The sequence below is a fragment of the Somniosus microcephalus genome, chromosome 14 (assembly GCF_052327205.1).
Source record: "Somniosus microcephalus isolate GS21.2 chromosome 14, FLI_Smic_1.0, whole genome shotgun sequence".
Taxonomy (NCBI): Eukaryota; Metazoa; Chordata; class Chondrichthyes; order Squaliformes; family Somniosidae; genus Somniosus; species Somniosus microcephalus.
In genome coordinates, this window is record NC_141000.1 from 83,102,517 (window position 1) to 83,127,925 (window position 25,409).

The 25,409-nt window shown below is 44.2% G+C and overlaps 1 protein-coding gene across 1 annotated transcript in view; it reads left to right on the forward strand.

Moving 5' to 3' along the window:
- Positions 1-25,409, forward strand: part of spag17 (sperm associated antigen 17) — a 348,837-nt gene that overhangs the window by 116,563 nt on the left and 206,865 nt on the right. Inside the window, 2 exon segments of the mRNA XM_086006806.1 lie at positions 5,943-6,093; positions 23,287-23,517. Of these exon segments, the coding sequence (XP_085862932.1) occupies positions 5,943-6,093; positions 23,287-23,517 (382 nt within the window).

The following is a 25,409-nucleotide window of genomic DNA, read 5'->3' on the forward strand; positions in this document are numbered from 1 at the left end:
ATGGGAGTATGATATTGTTGCTATCACAGAGACATGGTTGAGGGAGGGCAGCTCAATATTCCGGGGTATAGAATCTTCAGGCGAGACAGAGGGGGGGTATAAAAGAGGAGGGGGTGTCGCAATATTAATCAAGGAATCAATTACTGCAGTAAGGAGGGATGATATCTTAGCAGGTTCCTCTAATGAGGCCATATGGGTAGAACTTAAAAACATAAAGGGGGCAAGCACTTTGCTGGGTGTGTACTATAGGCCCCCAAACAGTCAGGGGGAGATACAGGAACAGATATGTAGGCAAATTTCAGAGAAGTGTAGAAATAATAGTGTAATAATAGTAGGGGATTTCAACTTCCCCAATATTAACTGGGATAGTCAGAGTGTGAAAGGCTTAAAGGGTGCGGAATTCTTCAAGTGCATCCAGGAGAGCTTTTTGAGCCAGCATGTAGAAAGTCCTACAAGAGAGGGGGCGGTACTGGATCTAATTCTAGGGAATGTAGCCGGGGGCAAGTGTTAGAAGTGTCAGTAGGAGAGCATTTTGGTGACAGTGACCATAATTTGCTGAGATTTAAGGTAGTCATGGAAAAGGACAAAGATGCACCGGAAATAAAGGTTCTAAATTGGGGGAAGGCCGATTTTAATACGATAAGGCAGGATCTGGCCAAAGTGGACTGGGATCAGCTACTTGTAGGAAAATCCACATTCGAGCAGTGGGAGTCATTCAGAAAGGAAATAGAGAGAGTACCGCACCAACATGTTCCTGTAAAGATCAAGGGTGGGACCAACAAGTCCGGTGAACCATGGATGTCAAGGGATATACAAGAATGGATTAGGAAAAAAAGGGAGGCTTTTGGCAGATACAAAGGACTAAAAACAGTGGAAGCTCTAGAGGAGTATAGAAAGTACAGGGGGTACTTAAAAAAGAAATTAGCAGAGCGAAGAGGGGGCATCAAAAAATACTGGCGGGCAAAATAAAGTAAAATCCCAAGGTGTTTTATAAGTATATTAAGGGCAAGAGGATAACCAGGGAAAGAGCAGGGCCCGTTAGGGACAAAAGTGGCAATCTGTGTGTAGAGCCGGAAGATGTAGGTGAGGTTTTAAATGAATATTTTGCATCTGTGTTCACTATGGAGAAGGACGATGTAGGCATAGAAATCAGGCAGGGGGATTGTGATATTCTTGAATAAGTTAGCATTGAGAGGGAGGAGATACTCGCAGTTTTAGCGGACTTAAAAGTGGATAAATCCCCAGGCCCAGATGAGATGTATCCCAGGCTGCTGTGTGAGACGAGGGAGGAGATTGCAGGGGCTCTGACACAAATTTTCAGAACCTCTCTGGCCACAGGGTAGGTGCCAGAGGACTGGAGGACAGCTAACGTAGTACCATTATTCAAGAAGGGTAGTAGGGATAAACCAGGGAATTACAGGCCAGTGAGCCTAACATCAGTGGTAGGGAAATTATTGGAAAAAATTCTGAGGGACAGAATTAGTCTCCACTTGGAAAGGCAAGGATTAATCAAGGATAGTCAGCATGGCTTTGTCAAGGGGAGATCATGTCTGACCAATTTGATTGAATTTTTTGAGGGGATGACTAGGTGTGTGGATGAGGGTAGTGCAGTTGATGTAGTCTACATGAACTTCAGTAAGGCTTTTGACAAAGTCCCGCATGGGAGACCGGTCAAGAAGGTAAGAGTCCATGGGATCCAGGGCAATTTGGCACATTGGATCCAAAATTGGCTTAGTGGCAGGAGGCAGAGGGTGATGGTCGAAGGTTGTTTTTGTGACTGGAAGCCTGTGTCCAGTGGTGTACCGCAGGGATTGGTGCTGGGTCCCTTGTTGTTTGTAGTGTACATTAATGATTTAGATATGAATGTAGGAGGTATGATCAGTAAGTTCGCAGATGACATGAAAATTGGTGGAGTGGTAAATAGCGAGGAGGGAAGCCTCAGGCTACAGGACGATATAGACGGGTTGGTTAGATGGGCAGAACTGTGGCAAATGGAATTTAACCCTGAAAAGTGTGAGATGATGCATTTTGGGAGGACTAACAAGGCAAGGGAATACACAATGAATGGTAGGACCCTAGGAAGAAGGACAGAGGATCAGAGGGACCTTGGTGTGCATGTACATAGATCCCTGAAGGTAGCAGGGCAGGTAGATAAGGTGGTTAAAAAGGCATATGGGATACTTGCCTTCATTAGCCGAGGCATAGAATATAAGAGCAGGGAGGTTATGATGGAGCTGTACAAAACGCTAGTTAGGCCACTGCTGGAATACTGTGTGCAGTTCTGGTCGCCACTGTAGGAAGGATGTGATTGCATTGGAGAGGGTGCAGAGGAGATTCACCAGGATGTTACCTGGGCTGGAGCGCTTCAGCTATGAGGAGAGACTGGACAGGCTGGGGTTGTTTTCCTTGGAGCAGAGAAGGCTGAGGGGGGACCTGATTGAGGTGTACAAAATTATGAGGGGCATAGATAGGATAGACGGAAAGGAACTTTTCCCCTTTAGTAGAGGGGTCAATAACCAAGGGGCATAGTTTCAAGGTAAGGGGCAGGAGGTTTAGAGGGGATTTGAGGAAAAACTTTTTCACCCAGAGGGTGGTTGGAATCTGGAACTCACTGCCTGAAAGGGTGGTAGAGGCAGGAACCCTCACAACATTCAAGAAGCATTTAGATGAGCACTTGAAACGCCATAGCATACAAGGCTACGGACCAAGTGCTGGAAAATGGGATTAGAATAGACAGGGCTTGATGGCCGGTGCAGACACGATGGGCCGAATGGCCTCTTTCTGTGCTGTATAACTCTATTACTTTGAGTACTGCTGTCATATTATAAAAAGGATATAGAGGCACTGGAGAGGGCGCAAAAATGATTTACAAGGATGATACCAGAAATGCGAGGGTATACCTATCAGGAAAGGATGAACAGGCTGGGTCTCTTTTCTCTTGAAAAGCGAAGGCTGAGGGGTGACCTAATAGAGGTCTTTAAAATTATGGAAGGTTTTAATAGAGTAGACACAGAGAGAGTGTTTCCACTTGTGGGAAAGAGCAAAACTTAAGGCCATCAATATAATAAAGTCACCAAGAAATCAAATAGGGAATTCAGAAGAAACGTCTTTACCCAAAGAGTGGTGAGAATGTGGAACTCACTACCACAGGGAGTGGTTGAAACAAATAGTATAGATGCATTTGGGGGAGGCTAGAAAAATGTAATACCTCACATTTATCTGTGTGGAACTTCATTTGCCAATTATATGCCCATTCTGCAAGTTTATTAATGACCTCCTATAACTTGTTGCAGTCCTCCTCAGTATTGACTGCCCCCCCCCCCAATTTGGTGTCATCCGCAAATTTAGAAATTGTGATTTTGATTCCTAAGTCTAAATTGTTAATGTAAATTGTGAACAGCAATGGTCCCAGCACTGATCCTTGTGGAACACCACTACCCACCTTCTGCCACTGTGACTAGCTACCCTTTACTCCTACTTCTACTCTCTGTTTTCTGTCCTGAAGCCAGCCAGCAATCCATTTGCTACTTGTCCCCTGACTCCGCATTCTCTGACCTTGTTCATCAGTCTATTATGGGGTACCTTATCAAAGGCCTTTTGAAAATCCAGATAAATTACATCTACTGCATTGCCATTGTCTACTCTCTCTGTTACCTCTTCAAAAAATTCAACAAGGTTGGTTAAGCAAGACTTTCCCTTTTGAAATCCATGTTGATTATTCATTATTATATTTTTGGTTTCTAGATGTTCTTCTATTTTCTCCTTTAGTAGGGATTCCATTATTTTTCCTACCACCGATGTTAAGCTGATTGGTCTATAATTCCCTGGACATGTTCTATCCCTCTTCTTAAATATCAGTATTACGTTAGCTATCCGCCAGTTCTCTGGTACTATACCTTTTTCTAATTAATTATTAAATATGTGTAGTAATGCCTCTGCTATCTCTTCCCTAGATTCTTTTAAAATGCGTGGATGCAATCTATCCGGACATGGGGTTTTATCCTCTGAGTTTGATTAATTTATTTAATATATCCCCTTTTTTTTATTTTAAATGCACTTATCTCATTACTCATCTCATCATCCAATTTCATGTCCACCTCATGTTCTATCTCCCTGGTAAATACTGAAGCAAAATAATTATTTAATATTTCTGCCACCTCTCTATCATTACTTGTGGTATTATTCTGACTATCCCTTAATGGCCCTATTCCCATCCCAACCTTCCTTTTTTTATTGATATGCCGACAAAATATTCTACTATTTTGTTTTACAGTATGTTCCTTGATAATTTAATTTTATAGTTCCTCTTTGTCTCTCTCATTGTTTTTTTGACTTCTCTCCCAATCTTTTCATATTCTCTCTTATCATGCACTCCCCTGCTGTCTGTATACTTAATGTATGCCTCTTTCCTTACCCTCAATTGTTCCCTTTATTCATCCATGGAGTCTCATTATTGTTTAGTTTGTTCTTTCCTTTTAGCGGAATATATTTTTCCTGCACTCTGTTGAACACCGTTTTAAATGTTTCCCATTGCTGTTCTACATTGTTGTTTGCCAATATTGTTGCCTATTTTTGTTTCCCCAAGTTCTATTCTCAGACCCTCAAAATTAGCTTTTCTCCAATCTATTAACCTGGTTTTCGTCATACTTATGTCCTTCTCAATTATCATCTTAAAGCATATTAGATTATGGTCACTATTGCCTATATGTTCCCTTTCCTTTACTTCTCTTATCTGCTCTGGTTCATTCCCCATTACTAGATCCAATATCAAATCCTCCCTTGGGCTTTTTACATATTGGGTTAGAAAGGAGTCCTGTACATATTGTAGGAACTCCATTCCCTTATCCCCTTTAGCTACCTGTTCTGTCCAATTAATACCATAATTAATATCCAATTAGTATAGATGTATTTAAGGATATGAGGGAGAAAGGAATAGAGGGTTATGCTGATAGAGTTAGATGAGGAGAGATGGGAGGAGGCTTGAGTGGAGCATAAACGCCAGCATGGACTGGTTGGGCCGAATGGCCTGTTTCTGTGCTGTATATCCTATGTAATTCTATGTAAAAAATAAAGCCTTGGTGAGTTGCTGCAGTGCATCTTGTAGATGGTACACACTGCAGCCACGGATGGAGGGAGTGAATGCTTAAGGTGGTGGATGGGATGCCAAACAAACGGACTGCTTTGTCCTGAATTGGGTTGAGCTTCTTGAGTGTTGTTGGAGCTATGCTCATCCAGGCAAGTGAAGAGTATTCCATCACACTCCTGACTTGTGCTTTGTAGATGGTAGAAAGGCTTTGGGGAGTCAAGAGGTGAGTCACTCGCTGCAGAATACCCAGCCTCTGAACTGCTCTTGTTGCCACAGTGACTGGTCCAGTGGAGTACTCAGAGGCCTTCCAGTAGCAGCCAATGCCTTGTCCATCAGCACTCCCTGCACACTTTAACAACTTTATAAATGCCTTCCAGCAACCCAGTATTCATACAAACTGTGCAAGGGCCAGTACAAGAGAAATAATCAACTTACCTGCAAGTTAGATGTTTCCCTTTAAATAGGGCTGGTGGAACGTGCATTCATCTGTGCGTGTTTAGGAAAGGGCGTTGATTGGAGCAGCAACGTCCAAAATGGCAGATCGTGCGTCAAATCAGCGTTACACGCTGACGGACGTCAGAATCTGCCTACTCTGTATATTGCCAATGCACGCACGTCCCACCTACGCTATCACCCTCATCAAGATGGCGAACAGCCTGGGCAATGCCAGAAGTGGGTGGAAGTGAGGCAGATGCCATTTTTTTTTCAAAACCAGCCTTAAATACTGTTGCTAAGGTGCTAAATTACGCGGCCAATGAGTTCTAACCTCTTTCTCTCTTGTTTTCCCCACTCCCAATTGTTGGGATAAAACTGTTTAAATAGAAATTGAATGATCTGGATTTTGCTGCTGTTTCAGGTACTACAAGGTTTTGACCCTGCTAAGGTTGAACAGGAAATGATGAAAAAGTTGCCGGTAACGGATTTTCTTAATTTTACTCATCCTTTACCTGAGGTTGATGATAAACGTTTGGCCAGCATCCAAGAGCTTATGTACCATTGCACCAATGGTAAGATATTGCAGTCCAACTCTCTCATTACAACATTGTTGTCAGATGCTTACTGTACCTTGCATTTTGTTGAGATTGTGTATGTATATAGAGTGTGTATGTAAATAATGAAAACTGCAATCCAGCCTTTCTACAACACAGGCCTGAAATCACGTTGTAGAATGCTAGAATATGAGGTAATTAACCTGAAATTCTTCTCTACAACTTTAGAAAATGCATTAATCATGTTAAATGGATTAAGGCTTCAGCTAAAATAATAGTGAAGAAGCTCACATGAATGCGTTATGCTTTCGTGCACTAAAATCCCACCGCATAATTTTTTTTTTCATTTATGGGATGTGGGCGGCGCTGACAAGGCCAGCATTTATTGCCCATCACTAATTGCCCTTGAGAAGGTGGTGGTGAGCTGCCTTCTTGAACCGCTGCAGTCCGTGTGGTGAAGGTACTCCCAGGTGCTTCTAGGTAGGGAGTTCCAGGATTTTGACCCAGTGACGATGAAGGATCAGCGATATACTTCTAAGTCAGGATGGTGTGTGACTTGGAGGGGAACTTGGAGGTGGTGGTGTTCCCATGCACCTACTGCCCTTGTCCTTCTAGGTGGTAGAGGTCACGGGTTTGGGAGGTGCTGCCGAAGAAGCCTTGGTGAGTTGCTGAAGTGCATCTTGTAGATGGTACACACTGCAGCCACGGTACGCCGGTGGCGGAGGCAGTGAATGTTTAAGGTGGTGGATGGGGTGCCAATCAAGCGGGCTGCTTTGTCCTGGATGGTGTCGAGCTTCTTGAGTGTTGTTGGAGCTGCACTCATCCAGGCAAGTGGAGAGTATTCCATCACACTCCTGACTTGTGCCTTGTAGATGGTGGAAAGGCTTTGGGGAGTCAGGAGGTGAGACACTTGCCACAGAATACCCAGCCTCTGACCTGGTCTTGTTGCCACAGTATTTATGTGGCTGGTCCAGTTAAGTTTCTGGTCAATGGTGACCCCCCAAGATGTTGATGGTGGGGGATTCAATGATGGTAATGCCGTTGAATGTCATGGGGAGGTGGCTAAACTCTTGCTTGTTGAAGATAGTCATTGCCTGGCACTTGTGTGGCGCGAATGTTACCTGCCACTTATCAGCCCAAGCCTGAATGTCGTCCAGGTCTTGTTGCATGCGGGCATGGACTGCTTCATTATCTGTGGAGTTGTGATTGGCGCTGAACAGTGTGCAGTCATCAGCGAACATCCCCATTTCTGACCTTATGATGGCGGGAAGGTCATTGATGAAGCAGCTGAAGATGGTTCGGCCTAGGACACTGCCCTAAGGAACTCCTGCAGCGATGTCCTGGGGCTGTGATGATTGGCCTTCAACTACCACAACCATCTTCCTTTGTGCTAGGTATGATTCCAGCCAGTGGAGTGTTTTCCCCCTGATTCCTATTGACTTCAGTTTTACTAGGGCTCCTTGATGCCACACTCAGTCAAATGCTGCCTTTGAGTGCCACAGTTCTCAGCAACTGATTACAGGCCATGTTGCCCTGAGGTACAGTATGAATTTAATGTTCTTTGAAGATAATTCACTATAGATTACATATGTGGGCAACAAATTAGAGATATTGGAGGGAATTCTCCTCCAGAATCCTGCCCAAAATTGGTAGGGATTGTGGGACAATTCGGGCATTTCCCTCCCATGCCAGGTCTGCCATTAGCTGCTCCTTCCCTGCCCACCGCATGCAAATGGTGGCAGGGCAGAACCTGTGTTGCTGGTGGATTTCCCTCAGTCACCACCGCTTCCCAGAGCTGCTGTGTAGAAAGTGGCAGTAGGCCCGGGAAAGTGGTGGTAAAGACCCCAAGTTCCCCCAAAGGAGGGAGAAGCCCTTGCAGCAGTCTCCTCTTCCTCCATTTGACCCCAAACATTGACTTGTTGAAGGCCTTGGCCTTGATGAAGCTTTCGATGGGAGCCTTCATTCCGATCTTTGAGGTGCTTCTGCCCCTTTAAGGTCCCTTGCTGCCTCTTCTCATCTGAGTTTCCTCAGTTGTATTGGTGGTCTCCGTCTTGATGGTGGGAGTCCCTACTGGGAACCTCCAGTACATGTCCAATGACCACCAACCAGAAAAATGGGTCGGAGTTGGGGCAACTATGGAGGGCTATGCCAGCAGAGAGTGCTGTGAGTTTGGGTAAGTGTGAGAGTTCTTTAATTGTTATTTCTCTTTAAATCATTCTTGATAAGATTACTTAAGCAGTTTAAGTAAAGGGGAAAAGTTAAGTATTTGGGATTCTGTTGGTTTAAGAAGAGTAAAACAAGGTTACACTGCAGTAGGAGTAAATTGGCACAGCAGGCAGTGAAAACCAGTTTTCTAACCAATCAGCAGGGGTGACTCATTTGGCTGTAAACAAACAAACAGTATAAAAAGACCATTGCTAGTGCGAGCAAGCACGGAGTGCGAGGTCAGCAGAGAGTGCTGTGAGTTAGGGTAAGTAGGGTGTTAGGTGCTCTTTTCAAACTTTAACTCTGTGGGTTGCAGTTAATAAGGCCTTTCTGGTGCAGAGTGACTGTTGGTGAACCATTTAACTGGTGTAATTAGAGGGATTGATTTAATTTAAATCCAATAAATTAAAGGGGATACTAGCATCTATAATCGGGCAGAGGGTGTCCATAACTAACAATAAAAAATTTAATTAATTACATAGAATGGAGCAGGTGATGTGTTACTGTTGCGAGATGTGGGAGCCGGTGAACCCCATTGAGGCTCACGGTGATTACATCTGTGACAAGTGTCTGCTGCTACAGGAACTCCAGCTCTGTGTTGATGAGCTGGAGTCTGAGCTTCAGACACTGCGACACATCAGGGAGGGGGAGAAGTTCCTGGACTCTGTGTTTCAGGAGCTGGTCACATATATGAAGTTAATTCATTCAGATGTAGCCCATGGTCAGGGACAGGACGGTGTGACTATGAGTGAGGCAGGTACGGGGATCCAGGAGGTAGTGTTGGAGGAGCTGCAGCCCTTGCTCTTGTCCAACAGGTTCGAGGTTCTTACTCCCTGTGGGGACAGGAGCAGGGACTGCAGGGAGGATGAGCAACCTGGCCACAGCAACGTGGAACAGGGGGCCATTCAAGAGGGGGGAGTAAATAGAAATGTTGTAGTGGTAGGGGATAGTATTATTAGGGGGATAGATAGAGTTCTCTGCAGCCGAGAGCGAGAGTCCCGTAGGCTGTGTTGCCTACCAGGTGCCAGGGTTAAGGACATCTCCTCTGGGCTGGAAAGAAACTTGCAGTGGGAGGGGGTGGATCCAGTTGTCGTGGTCCATGTTGGTACAAACAACATAGATAGGACTAGGAAGCTGGTTCTGTTAAAGGAGTATGAGCAGCTAGGGGTCAAATTAAAAAACAGAACCTCAAGGGTAATAATCACTGGATTATTACCTGAGCCACGAGCGAATTTGGCTAGGACAAATAAAATTAGAGAGTTAAATGCGTGGCTCAAAGACTGGTGTGGGAGAAATGGGTTTTGCTTCCTGGGACACTGGCACCAGTACTGGGGCAGGAGGGAGCTGTTCCGTTGGGACGGGCTTCACTTGGCCAGTGCTGGGGCTAGAGTCCTGTCGGATCATATAACTAGGGCTGTAGAGAGGGCTTTAAACTAACTAGTGCGGGGGAGGTTCCTAGAGAGCAAATAATAAAAATGACAACAGAGAAGGTCATAGACTTAGGTAGCAGTGGGGAAATTAAAAACCAGAGCATGTCAGGAAGGGGCAGAAGGTATGGAGTAAAAGGTAAAGTAATAAAAAGGGCAAAAGCAGGAACTAAGTGTCACAAAACATATTTGAAAGTTCTCTATCTGAATGCACGTAGCATTCGTAACAAAATAGACGAGTTAATGGCACAAATAATTACATATGGGTATGATCTTGTGGCCATTACAGAAACATGGCTGCAGGGTGACAATGCCTGGGAATTAAACATACCAGGTTATTTAACGATCAGGAAGGACAGGCAGGTAGGAAGGGGAGGTGGGGTGGCTATGTTAATAAAGGAAGGAATCACTGTAATACAGAGAAATGATATTGGGTCAAAAGATCAGGATAATGAAACAGTTTGGGTGGAGATAAGGAATAATAAGGGGAAAAAAACACTAGTGGGCGTAGTCTATAGGCCTCCGAACAGTTGCAACTCTGTTGGACGGAGTATCAATCAGGAAATAGTTGAGGCTTGTAATAAGGGAACATCTATAATTATGGGGGATTTTAACTATCATATTAATTGGACAAATCAAATTGGGCAGGGCTGCCTTGAGGATGAGTTCATTGAGTGTATTAGGGATGGGTTTCTTGAGCAGTATGTAACTGAACCGACCAGGGGGCAAGCAACCTTAGATCTGGTCCTGTGTAACGAGACAGGATTAATTAAAAATGTCGTACTAAAGGATCCCCTTGGAATGAGTGACCATAACATGGTTGAATTCCATATTCAATTAGAGGGTGAGAAGGTTGGATCTCAAACAAGCGTGTTAAGCTTGAATAAAGGAGACTATGAAGGTATGAGAGCGGAATTGAGTAGAATGGATTGGGAAAATAGATTAAAGGGTAAGACGATACATGATCAGTGGTGTACATTTAAGGAGTTATTTTACAACTTCCAAAAAATATATATTCCACTGAGAAGAAAAGGGTGTAAAAGAAAGGACAGCCATCCGTGGCTAAGTAAAGAAATTAAGGATAGTATTCGACTAAAAGCAAGGGCATACAAGGTAGCCAAATCTAGTGGGAGGATAGAGGATTGGGAAAACTTTAAAAGACAGCAAAAAATAACAAAAAGATTAATTAAGAAAGGGAAGATAGATTATGAAAGTAAATTAGCAAAAAATATAAAAACAGATAGTAAGAGTTTTTATAGTTATATAAAAAGAAAAAGGGTGGCTAAAGTAAATGTTGGTCCCTTAGAGGATGAGACCGGGAAATTAATGGTGGGAAATATGGAGATGGCAAAAACACTGAATGAATATTTTGTATCAGTCTTTACAGTAGAGGACACTAAGAATATCCCAACACTGGACAAACAGGGGGCTATGGGGGGGAGGAGCTAAACACGATCAAAATCACTAAGGAAGTGGTACTCGGTAAAATAATGGGACTCAAGGTGGATAAATCACCTGGACCGGATGGCTTACATCCTAGGATTTTGAGGGAAGTGGCGGTAGGGATTGTGGATGCATTGGTAATAATTTTCCAAAACTCCCTGGACTCGGCAAAGGTCCCGGCAGACTGGAAAACTGCTAATGTAACACCCTTATTTAAAAAGGGCAGTAGACAGAAGGCTGGAAACTATAGACCGTGTAAGAGCCATAAAAGCTTAAGAAAATACTTAAAAATATTGGTTAAATAGCATAATACAGTTAATTTACCTGATTGACTTATTGTATTAAGAAACCCCCTATTTTCTTGCTCCAGTAGTATAGTCCGAGACACCCCCTTCATTCTTGCCACAATGGTACAGTCCCTAAGCCACACATGGTATGCAGCCATTTTACAGTTTAAACTCCACGTGGCTGAAGGAGGCAGAAGTTGTGAGGTTTGGAGCAATACAGTTTTTGACCATGTTCGTTTATACATGTTTGCTTTGTAATTCTGTTCGTAAAGTGTTATAGTAAACAGTTTAAAAGACAAAGCTACGTTTGGGAACGTTTTATTTCGACACGCGTCTACTCGTTGTTAAAAGCCCCACAGCTCAGTGGCTGCCTGTTTGGAAACTAAGAAGCACCACTACATTAGTCAAAAACTTGCTCCCTAAGAAGGAAAGGACGGAATCGTCGGCGAACGTATACATGAATGGTCACGGAGCCAGACGACAATATAAGAAAGCGAAGGTACAGTGACTGTTACTTGCTTTGTTCATTCTATTGAGAAGCTAAATAAGAGCTGCGGGTAAAATGGCCGAGGCCTTACGGAGCCAGGAGCTTCCCCCAGCCAGAAGGATTGCTGGCCAAAAGAGGGAAATAAAGCTCCCCCAAAGGCAATGGAAGAGAAGTTACATAGAAGCATAGGTGCAAGGAAGGCTAAATTAGCTCAGATAACTGGAAAAATGAAGATAATTGATCGTCTCATGGAAGATAATGCTAATATTAAGAAAGCTGAAGACATAATGTATTACAATTTCTCCAAGCTGCATGAAGAATTTAATGTACTCAATGAAGATGTATTAGCACTTCTGTCTGAAGAAGAGGGAAACGCTGATCAGCACAACTGGTTTGATCTTAAATCAACCAGCATTAAGGACTATATCAAGGCCACAGAACAGTGGATGTTAAAGATTCGTCAAGATGCTGATACAGCAGAGAAAGATAAAGTTGACGATGAAGTCGGACCAGACGATAGCATTTCAGAGACTTCCGCCAGACCGAGCAAAAATCGAAAAGAAGGTAGCTCTGTTTCTGGACGCAGGTCAGTCGCTTCTACCACAAGCTCGTCGCGACGCATGAGAGAGGAGGTTGAACGGGCGGCGTTGATGGCGCGCGCAGCATCTTTAGCGGAGAAGCAAGCTCTTGAACGGGAAGAGGCCCAACTGCAGGTCCAAGAGGCCCAACTGCAGGCCCAAGTGCAGGCCCAACTGCAGGCCCAACAGGCCCAGGTGCAGGCAAAGAAAGAACAGCTGGAGATAAAAACAGCTATCGCTGTCTCAGACGCCAGGTTGAGTGCGTATGAAGATTATGAAGGCTCACGGGACGGCGGGAGCGAATACTGCCAGTCAATGTTGTCACATAGAGTTGGATCCAGGGCACCTTCAAGAGTTACAAGAGAGTCCGAAGGCAATCCCCTGGCATTACAGCGTGGAAGAGTGGCCTCTCCACTAACAGGAGCACGTGATGCTACCCCAGACGTCAGACGGTCTAGACTAGACCCTGCTGATGACCACCAGAAGCCTGAAGACACAGGAAGAAGCCTATACCGAGTGATGCAACGTCGGAACGAAATTACAGAGATGCTTGTAAAACAACAGAATCTGTTTCGACTCCCTCAAAGAGACATACCAGTGTTCCAAGGCGACCCACTCAAGTATAAGCCCTTCATCAGATCCTTTGAACAAGCCATTGACTCCAAAACAGAGAGCAGCAGTGATAAGTTGTACTACCTGGGACAGTACACCAGTGGTAAACCACAAGACCTGGTCAGAAGCTGTGAACACATGAGACCGGACCGGGGATACATAGAAGCCAGGAAGTTGCTGCAGGAGCACTATGGTAACGAGCTGAAGATAGCCACTGCATATATTGAAAAGGCTACCAAGTGGCCACAGATCAGATCGGAGGACGGAGAGGCATTGAACGCATATGTTCTTTTCCTCATAGGATGTCGCAACACCATGGAGGATGTTGAATTCATGGAAGAGATGGACAATCCTACGACTATGAGAATCATCATCTCTAAGCTTCCTTACAGGATGAGAGAACAATGGAGAAGAACAGCCTTTGAGATAATGGAGAGACGGAAAAGTAGAGCCAGGTTTGCAGACTTAGTGAATTTCATAGACAAACAGGCTAAAATTGCTAGGGACCCATTGTTTGGAAACATCCAGGACGCCAGCCCGACCACCGATGGAAGAGTGAAAGCCAAGCCTGTTGAATCAAAGACTCTCAGGACAGGTGGTTCCAGGGGAAGCAGCTTTGCAACTATCGTCACTCAGGCCGAGGAAGAAAGGCCCCAGAACTCATCTCCCAAAAAGAGCAGCACAGTGACGCCTGCTAATGCCTTTCAGAAGCCATGCTTATTCTGCCAGAAGAATCATACATTGGATTTCTGCAGCGACATCAAAGCACAGCCACATAAGGACAGAATCGAATTCCTGAAGTACAACAGCCTATGTTTTGGATGTCTCTCTCAGGGGCACCTGAGTAGAAACTGTAAGCAAAGAACAACATGCAGAGAGTGCACTCGGAAACATCCCAGTCTGCTGCATATCCATAAAGAAGAACAAGTCTCTAAGAAGAGTGAAGAAAACAATACCGACGAGAAGGTTGTTTCAAGTGCTCTGGTGTCGCTAGAACCAGAGACTTGTGGACTCACTGGGGCCGGTGACAGTGATTGTATTCTTGCCACCGTACCAGTAAAGATCAAGTCTAAGAGGAGCGAGAAGCTTGTGGAGACTTACGCCTTCATGGATCCAGGTAGTTCAGCAACGTTCTGCACAGAATCACTCATGCGACAGCTGAACGTTAGAGGCAGAAGAACAGAAATCCTATTACGCACCATGGGTCATGAGAAGTCAATGCAAAGTTATATCCTGTCAGACTTAGAAGTGTGTGGACTTGAAGAGAAGGACTTCATAGACCTGCCTAATGTTTTCACACAGAGGGAGATTCCTGTTAGAATAGGGAACTTAGCCCTGCAGAAGGATGTGGATAGATGGCCTTACCTAGAAAAGGTGCGTCTCCCATACATTGAAGCAGAAATTGGCCTATTAATTGGAACCAATGCCTACAAAACTATGGAGCCATGGCAGGTGATAAACAGCAAGGATGACGGACCCTATGCCGTCAGGACAGCCCTTGGATGGGTAATCAATGGACCGGTAAGGAGAGATGATGGCAACAAGTCGAACAAGGAGGAACGACAAAATGTCACAGTTAATCGCACCTCTATCGCAAGCATTGAAGAGCTGTTGATACAGCAGTTCAACGCAGACTTTTCAGAACGCAGCTGTGAGGAAAAGACAGAGATGTCACAAGAAGACCATCAGTTCATGGATTTGATGACAAGGTCTACACAGTTCATTGATGGCCACTATCACATTGGTTTGCCACTGAGAAGACAGACCGCGAAGATGCCGAACAATCGCTGCATAGCAGAGCAACGCGCCATCAGTCTAAAGAGAAAGCTGAACAAGAACCCCGACTTTCACGAAGACTACAAAGGCTTCATGAGAAACATCATAGCGAAAGGCTATGCTGTAAAAGTGCCCGAGGAACAGTTGAACAGAGACGATGGAAGGGTCTGGTACATTCCTCATCACGGTGTGTATCACCCAAAGAAGAAAAAGATCCGTGTAGTGTTTGACTGCGCCGCCTCATTCAGAGGAACTTCACTGAATGACCAGCTGCTTCAAGGTCCTGATCTTACTAATACCCTCATTGGCGTCTTGACTAGGTTTAGACAAGAGCTCGTTGCCATGATGGCAGACATAGAATCAATGTTCTACCAAGTCAGAATCCCTGATGAAGATGCTGATCTTCTGCGTTTCCTTTGGTGGCCAGATGGCGACGTTAGTCAAGCGATGGTGGAATGTAGAATGGCCGTACACTTGTTCGGAGCCACATCATCTCCCAGCTGTGCAAGCTACGCTCTCAGAAAAACTGCAGAAGATGGCAAAGGCAAAGCACCATCAGAGGCTGTGGAGACAATCTTCAGAAACTTTTATGTCGATGACTGTCTGAAGTCCGCGTCAACAGAAGACGATGCCATCGCACTGTCAAGAGACCTTAGAACTCTGTGTTCGAATGGAGGATTCCATCTGACTAAGTGGATAAGCAACAGCAGAGCAGTTCTAGCTTCTATCCCAGAAAAGGAAAGAGCCACTGAAGTCAAAGATCTGGACCTGAGCCACGATGTCCTTCCTATCGAGAGAGCTCTTGGTGTACAATGGTGCATTGAGTCAGACACGTTCAACTTCAGGATAATGGTGAACGAAAGACCATCCACAAGACGAGGGATTCTCTCCGTGGTCAGTTCCATCTACGACCCTCTTGGATTCCTGGCACCACTCATTCTGCCGGTGAAGCTGATGCTACGAGAGCTGTGTAGAGACAAGAGAGGATGGGATGAAGATATCCCAGAAGGTCAAGCTCAGAGATGGCACAGATGGTTGACAGATTTGCAACAACTTTCTAGCTTCAACGTCAGTAGATGCATCAAGCCCGTGAGTTTTGGAGTTACAAAGACGGCTCAACTACATCATTTCTCGGACGCCAGTGAGGACGGCTATGGCACGGCTACTTACCTCTTGCTGACAAATCAACAGGGCCAGAAACATTGTGCCTTCCTCATGGGGAAATCCAGGGTGGCTCCGCTGAAGCAGGTCACCATCCCGAGACTGGAGTTGACGGCAGCGGTTGTTGCAGTTAAAGTTGACCAGGCGATGTGGAAAGAGTTACAGCTCCCACTAGAAGAATCTGTCTTCTGGACGGATAGCACGACGGTGCTGAAGTATATAGAGAATGAGAAGATACGCTTCAAGACCTTCGTAGCAAACAGAATCTCATCCATTAGAGAAGCTACACAACCATCTCAATGGAGGTATGTAAACACCTCATTAAACCCAGCAGATCAAGCCTCACGGGGATTGAAGGCTGAAAACTTCATGAGGAGTGAAACTTGGATACAAGGCCCAAGTTATCTGCTGGAAACAGAGAGATCATGGCCAGAAAGACCAGATATGCCAAGTCAGATTGCTGAAGACGACGTCGAAGTCAAGAGATCAGTCACAGTAAATCTCATAACTACAAAAGAGAACTTTGACACAGTGAACAAGTTTGTTAACCATTTCTCAGGATGGCACCAGTTGAGGAAAGCAGTTGCATGGTTTCTAAGGTTGAAAGAGTTGCTGCTACACCTGAGCGGTAAGAGAAAAGAGTACCGAGCCACTATCAGTCAGTCTGAAAGTAACCCCGATAAGCAGAGAATGCTTCTACAGCAGTATATGCATCAGCACAAGACCACATTGGGTAAGAATTCATTGACCGTGGAGGATTTGGCCAAGGCTGAGATGGAGATAGTTTGCTTCAGTCAAAGACAAAGATACCCAGAAGAAATCGAAGCTTTACAGCGAAATACTCCAATCAAGAAAGGTAGTCATATCTACAAGCTGGACCCTACACTGCAAGATGGAGTACTGAGGGTGGGAGGGAGACTAAACAAATCTGCTATGCCAGAGGAGGCCAAGCATCCTGCTATCCTTTCTAAGGACCTCCGGGTTGCTACTCTCATTCTTCAGCATATACACCAGAGTATTGGACACAGTGGGAGGAATCACGTGCTTGCGAAGCTAAGACAAAGATACTGGATTCCAGGGGCTAATTCTGTAATAAGAAAAATACTCTCTGAATGCATTGTTTGCAGACGGTTACACGCTAGAGCTGGGGAGCAGAAAATGGCAGACCTGCCTGAAGACCGTTTGTTACCAGACAAGCCCCCATTTACAAACGTAGGGGTGGACTATTTCGGGCCTTTCGAGGTAAAGCGAGGACGGAGCCTTGTCAAGAGATATGGTGTGCTTTTCACTTGTTTGACCATCAGAGCAGTTCATATTGAGGTGGCACACACGCTTGACACTGATTCCTGTATTAACGCCTTGCGGCGCTTTGTCTGTAGAAGAGGTCAGGTGTCCATTATGCGTTCTGATAATGGCACTAATTTCGTCGGAGCGGAGAGAGAACTACGGGAAGCTATTGAAGGTTGGAATCGGCTTAAAATACAGAAAGCCATGATGCAAACAGGAATTAAGTGGATCTTCAATCCTCCGGCTGCATCCCACCATGGAGGTGTCTGGGAAAGACAGATACGCACCGTAAGAAAACTACTCAGTTCTGTACTGAAGCAGCAAGCGCTCGACGACGAGGGACTCCAAACCGTTCTGTGCGAGGTCGAAGCCATCATTAATGACCGACCGATAACTAAGACATCAGATGATCCCAATGACCTCGAAGCCCTGACTCCGAACCACCTGTTGTTGTTGAAAACACAGCCAGCCATGCCCCCGGGAGTCTTCAAAAAGGAAGATCTGTATGCCCGTCGGAAGTGGAGGCAAGTTCAGTATATGTCAGACCTTTTCTGGACCAGATGGACAAGAGAATACTTACCTCTGCTACAGGAGCGTCAAAAATGGTCCAAAATAAAGAGGAACTTCATTGTCGGAGACATTGTCTTAATCGTGGATGATTCAGCCCCTAGAAATTCTTGGTTGATGGGAAAAATAATTAAGACCATGCCAGACTCCAGAGGCGTCGTTCGTCGCGTTTGTTTGCAAACCAAGACCAGTACCCTGGAAAGACCGATCACAAAGCTCTGCCTGCTACAAGAAGCAGCGTGAAAAGTTCCTGAACGAAAAAAGTGGACACTTATATTGTAAATATGTTGAACTCATTAGTTTATGACTCTTAATGTTTGAGTAATTGATACGCTTCATGTGCCTAGTCAATTAGGGGCCGGAATGTAAGAGCCATAAAAGCTTAAGAAAATACTTTAAAATATTGGTTAAATAGCATAATAGTTAATTTACCTGATTGACTTATTGTATTAAGAAACCCCCTATTTTCTTGCTCCAGTAGTATAGTCCGAGACACCCCCTTCATTCTTGCCACAATGGTACAGTCCCTAAGCCACACATGGTATGCAGCCATTTTACAGTTTAAACTCCACGTGGCTGAAGGAGGCAGAAGTTGTGAGGTTTGGAGCAATACAGTTTTTGACCGTGTTCGTTTATACGTGTTTGCTTTGTAATTCTGTTCGTAAAGTGTTATAGTAAACAGTTTAAAAGACAAAGCTACGTTTGGGAACGTTTTATTTCGACACGCGTCTACTTGTTGTTAAAAGCCCCACAGCTCAGTGGCTGCCTGTTTGGAAACTAAGAAGCGCCACTACAGACCGGTTAGCCTAACATCTGTGGTAGGTAAAATTTTGGAGTCCATTATTAAGGAGACAGTAATAGGACATTTGGATAATCATAATTTAATAGGACAAAGTCAGCATGGTTTTATGAAGGGGAAGTCATGTTTGACAAATTTGCTGGAGTTCTTTGAGGAAGTAACATATAGGGTGGATAAAGGGGAACCAATGGACGTAGTGTATTTAGACTTCCAAAAGGCATTTGACAAGGTGCCACACAAAAGATTATTGCTTAAGATAAAAAATCACGGGATTGGGGGTAATATTCTGGCATGGATAGAGGATTGGCTATCTAACAGAAGGCAGAGAGTTGGGATAAATGGTTCATTCTCAGACTGGCAATCAGTAACTAGTGGTGTTCCGCAGGGGTCAGTGCTGGGTCCCCAACTCTTTACAATCTATATTAACGATTTGGAGGAGGGGACCGAGTGTAACATATCAAAGTTTGCAGATGATACTAAGATGGGGGGGGGGGGGGAAAGTAGTGAGTGAGGAGGACATAAAAAACCTGCAAGGGGACATAGACAGGCTAAGTAAGTGGGCAGAGATTTGGCAGATGGAATACAATACTGGAAAGTGTGAGGTTATGCACTTTGGCAGGAAAAATCGTAGAGCAAGTTATTATCTTAATGGCAAGAAACTGGAAAGTACTGAAGTACAAAGGGATCTGGGGGTCCTGGTGCACGAAACTCAAAAGGTTAGTATGCAGGTGCAGCAAGTGATTAAGAAGGCCAATGGAATGTTGGCTTTCATTGCTAGGGGGAAAGAATATAAAAATAGGAAGGTATTGCTTCAGTTGTACAAGGTATTGGTGAGACCGCACCTGGAATACTGCATACAGTTTTGGTGTCCATACTTAAGAAAAGACATACTTGCTCTCGAGTCAGTACAAAGAAGGTTCACTCGGTTAATCCCGGGGATGAGGGGATGGACATATGAGGAGAGGTTGAGTAGATTGGGACTCTACTCATTGGAGTTCAGAAGAATGAGAGGCGATCTTATTGAAACATATAAGATTGTGAAGGGGTTGGATCGGGTGGATGCGGGGAGGATGTTCCCGATGATGGGTGAAACTAGAACTAGGGGGCATAGTCTTAGAATAAGGGGCTGCTCTTTCAAAACTGAGATGAGGAGGAACTACTTCACTCAGAGGGTGGTAGGTCCATGGAATATGCTGCCCCAAAAAGCTGTAGAAGCTACATCATTACATAAATTTAAAACAGAAATAGAGAGTTTCCTAGAAGTAAAGGGAATTAAGGGTTACGGGGAGCGGGCAGGAATTTGGACATGAGTCTAGGTTCGGATCGGTCATGGCCCTGTGGGTAGCGGAGCGGGCCCAGGGGCCGTGTAGCCTGATCCTGCTCCTATTTCGTGTGTCTAATTCTGTTAGATTCAGGAGATGGTTCTGTGATAGTAGATTGGCGGTTAGGATCAGATCAGCCATGATCTTATTGAATGGCGGAGCAGGCTCAAGGGGCCGATTGGCCTACTCCTCCTATTTCTTATGTTCTTATGTTCTTATGAAATCTTGCCCTGCTGAAGCCTCCCCCCGGCACCCTCCCCATGAGGAGAATTCCCCCACCATTGTCATGATAAAATTAGAGCAAAAGTTGTAAATGCTTGTACGTTCTACAAATTAATCTCCAATCAGAATACCAGACTTTGCCAAGACAGATTTATTTATTATGTATCTTCTTACATTCAGTCCTATCACTGGATAATTCCTACCCATTATAACTATAATTTGGAACAAAACCATTCTTAGTTATTGAAGTTCAGCAGATATTTTAGACACACAAAATCTTGGCCGGAAATTTCCTTGGAGCTATCTCCGTTCCGCTGCTGTTACTTTGCCAGAAGTGTGGTGAAAACCCTGTTTATCTGCATGAACAAGGTTTCCACTGCACTTCTGACAGTTACAGCAGCAGAGCTTGCCCTGGTGCTTGGTAGGACACTTGTTTTTCTGCTTTTAACACTATGGACGTGTTGGTCTCTTTTGGAAAATTATTTCATCTGTCCAACTACAGCTTTCCTCCCTCATTTCGCTGCAGTGAACATTGGGAAATAATTTTTAAAATATATTTTTGTGAAGGGTAAGTTTCATTTTAGGCATGTATACTAACTTAGCTCAGTTGATAGCACTCTTGCCTTGGAGTCAGAAGGTTGTGGGTTCTATCTCTGTGCCCAGATTTGAACTTGTGTGTCAATTTTATGAATGGCCAGAAAATTGTGGACAATGTGCCCATGATTTCCCAATTTGCACTCCTGGCGGGCAAGATTCCACACCAGAAGGCTGCTTTTGCAAAGTCCTATAATCTAAGCTGATACTTCATTCCTGTACCAAGGGAGGGTTACATGGTCAAAGGTGCCATTCTCGAAATGCGGCTGAGGTCCTATATACCTGTTCTGATGGTTCAAATGGACTTAAAAGATGTAATGGCATTGTTCAAAGACCAAGGAGTTCCTACGATATCCAAGCACACATTTCTTCATCAACATATATCACAACAAAATCAGGTTAGGTTAATTGGTTATTCATCCTCTTGCTGTTTATGGGGTGTTGCTACTCTAGGATGGCAGTGGTGTTTGCATATGTAACAGCAGTCATAGAGTCATAGAGTTTTACAGCACAGAAAGAGGCCCTTCGGCCCATCGTGTCTGCGCCGCCCATCCATCCCTGTCCAGTCTAATCCCATTTTCCAGCATTTGGTCCATAGCCTTGTATGCAATGGCATTTCAAGTGCTCATCCAAATGCTTCTTGAATGTTGTGAGGGTTCCTGCCTCTACCACCCTTTCAGGCATTGAGTTCCACATTCCAACCACCCTCTGGGTGAAGAAGTTCCTCCTCAAATCCCCTCTAAATCTCCTGCCCCTTACCCTGAATCTATGCCCCCTTGTTATTGACCCCCCTACTAAGGGGAAAAGTTCCTCTTTATCTACCTTATCTATGCCCCTCATCATTTTGTACACCTCAATCAGGTCCCCCCTCAGCCTTCTTTGTTCCAAGGAAAACAACCCCAGCCTGTCCAGCCTCTCTTCATAGCTGAGGCGCTCCATCCCAGGTAACATCCTGGTGAATCTTCTCTGCACCCTCTCCAAAGCAATCACATCCTTCCTATAGTGAGGCGACCAGAACTGCACACAGTACTCCAGCTGTGGCCTCACCAGCGTTTTGTACAGCTCCATCATAACCTCCCTGCTCTTATATTCTATGCCTCGGCTAATGAAGGCAAGTATCCCATATGCCTCTTTAACCACCTTATCTACCTGTTCCACTGCCTTCAGGGATCTATGTACATGTACACCAAGGTCCCTCTGACCCTCTGTACTTCCTAGGGTCCTACCACTCATTGTGTATTCCCTTGCCTTATTTGTCCGTCCAAAATGCATCACCTCGCACTTTTCAGGGTTAAATTCCATTTGCCACTTTTCCGCCCATCTGACCAACCCGTTTATATCGTCCTGTAGCCTGAGGCTTTCCTCCTCGCAATTTACCACCCCACCAATTTTCGTGTCATCTGCGAACTTACTGATCATACCTTTTACATTCTCATCCAAATCATTTATGTAGATCACAAACAACAAGGGACCCAGCACCGATCCCTGAGGTACCCCACTGGACATAGGCTTCCAGTCACAAAAGCAACCTTCGACCATCACCCTCTGCCTCCTGCCACTCAGCCAGTTTAGGATCCAACGCGCCAAGGCACCCTGGACCCCATGGGCTCTTACCTTCTTGACCAGTCTCCTATGCGGGACTTTGTCAAAAGCTTTACTGAAGTCCATGTAAGCCACATCCACAGCATTTCCCTCATCCACCCCCCTAGTCACCCCCTCGAAAAATTCAATCAGATTTGTCAGACATGATTTACCCTTGACAAAGCCATGCTGACTATCCCCGATTAATCCTTGCCTCTCCAAGTGGAGACTAATTTTGTCCCTCAGAATTTTTTCCAATAATTTCCCTACCACAGATGTTAGGCTCACTGGCCTGTAATTCCCTGGTTTATCCCTGCTACCCTTCTTGAATAATGGTACTACGTTAGCTGTTCTCCAGTCCTCTGGTACATCCCCTGTGGCCAGAGAGGTTCTGAAAATTTGTGTCAGAGCCCCTGCAATCTCCTCCTTTGCCTCCCACAGCAGCCTGGGATACATCTCGTCTGGGCCTGGGGATTTATCCACTTTTTGGCCTGCTAAAACCGCTAGCACCTCCTCCCTCTCGATGCTAATATGTTCAAGTATGTCACAGTCCCCTTGCCCGATTTCTATGTCTGCATCGTCTTTCTCCATAGTGAACACAGATGCAAAAAATTCATTTAAAACCAGTCATTGTACTTCAAAAAGTAATTCATTGTATGAATCACTGAAACATTTCAATGTGATAAAACGCAATAAAAATCAGGAACTTCCTTTTTATTGCACTTGCGATTTTTTGAGAATACTTGTGGGATTCATGATATTAAGTCTAAGTCATCTTATTCTTGTGGCTGACAAAGTTATTACTGTTGATCTTCTATATAGATGATCTAATTGACAGTTGCACTATGTATTATTTCACTTAGAAAAGGTGACAAGTTCTGAGGTGGAGAGAGCTTTCAAGCAGTTTGTGTTTGAGAGCATGGAGTTCACCAAAGTGGAAGAGAATGGAGAATTAGAAGAGCAGAAAGGCATGTTGGCTGAAAGACTGGAGTCGGCATACATACCATGGGATGACCCCGTCAGGTTTGCAAAGGAGATGAAACGGATTGTTAATGTCAAGAAGACACATAAACAAAACAATTGTGTTTGTGCAGGTAATCCAGTGATTGGGTTTAAAGTTAATTATATGAATCTCAGTTCTTCAGACTAATGCCTGCTGTGCTGAATACTGAAGACACGAGCTGAAATTATTGCAGAAGTACTTTCTGACTACTGGAGATTAATGTTTTATTTAGAATTAGCTTTATAGCATTTAAAATGCTTATACAACTAGATTTACAATTGTCATATCGTAGTATATGTGATAATGATTGGTTAACACATTCGTCTTAAATTTGTGTATTAAATAAGCAAATATTGCAAGAAGCAATTCATAGGATTTTGACTTCAGGATGTTGATAATTTTTTTAAATTGTAAAACTTATTCTTATTTTTTCAATGTAATGGGACCTAATTTTGATTGGTGATTAGTCTAATAAACTAACAATCAGTTAAGTATGACTGACAAAGCTGGGCAATCATCAAGAGATTGGCAGCTAACTAAAGCAATTACCAATTGCCAGTTTCAAAACTTAAAGAAAAGAAAATATGGTCAGTTTGCAAAGGATTTCCTCTCATTTTTAAAGCTTTTATTATTGAATTTGAATAGAAAATTATGTTTGATGTTTTCTTTGGGTTCACAATTTTCCAATGTGAGACATGACCAGGATGATTAGCTGAATGTGCGAGCTCCTGTCACAGCCTTGCCTGCCCAGAGTGCAGATTGGAAAATGATGGGAGAACCCCCCACAATTTCCCAAGCTGAAAATTACACGGCACAGTGCTGTGATTTCACTATAGACACTCCTGGTAGGCAAGGCCAGGAGCGTGTATTTGATAAATTAGCCCAGAAGATGTGGTAATGTTGATATACCACAAACCAATTCAGGAATTAACCAGTAGACCTGAGCAGTGGAAGGTACAGAGAGATTTAACTATTTTATATAGTGATGAGTGAATGTGTGAAATAGATTGCCCAGAGAGCAATGGAGGCAGAATATGTGGAAAATCTTAATGGATAATTGGATTAATATTTGATGGGAGAGGCTGATCGACAAGTCATAGTTTTTGGAATACATAGTCCTTTCTGGTCCTGTACTTTCCTATGTGCTTATGCACATTTATTAGCTCTGGTAAGGTAAGACTCTGTGGCTGTTGTAACAGAACAAAGTCTGCCTTTGCCTTCTGTTCTTTCAGTTCCTGGTCCTCTTCTGGGACCTCTACATGTTCCTACTCACTTGGGCTATCTTCCTGAGCTCTACTTTACATAGACTGCCGCTTGTATACTAACCTGCACTAAGTCCCTCCCTTCTATCACCCTGTCCTTTCCATCTTCCCTATCCCTCCATTGCCTCATTATCCCTCAGCGTATCAACTTTAAAGTCTGTGTTCATTTACAGTAGATAGACTTTATGACCGTAAAGTGACAGATCAATTTTAACAAAGCTGCAAATTAACAGACAAGCAGGAGGGAGTTTTACACCCCAAGAATGTGTCAGTTGGCAGTGGGTGGGTAGTAAAAATTTGTGATTTTTAGAGCGGGAGCACAACCTGGCCCCAACATGCCGATTTCCAGGTTTATCGGAGGCATTTTTGGATGCTTGCAAGAAACCTACACACCGAAGTCGGGGCTTTCTTGATTGGATGCTGGCGGGTACTTATTGGCTTCATTAATGTCCATAGATGATGTTAATGAGCTCTTTTTAAATTGCTTTTAACTTGGTTCCAGATTTAACTTGAGCTGCACGGGTTTCCCGGGGCTCGGGAATCTGATCAGGGAAACGGAGGTGAGTTTTGTGGTGTATGTGCCTTTAAGAGCCCCCTGTGTACTGTAATGCCGGTAATGGCCACTCGGGCTATATAAGCCTGTATAGTGTCTTGTATCTGTTAGTTCAACTCCAGACTTTGTTCAGTAAACACCTGTGAAACCAACTCCTGCATTCCATGT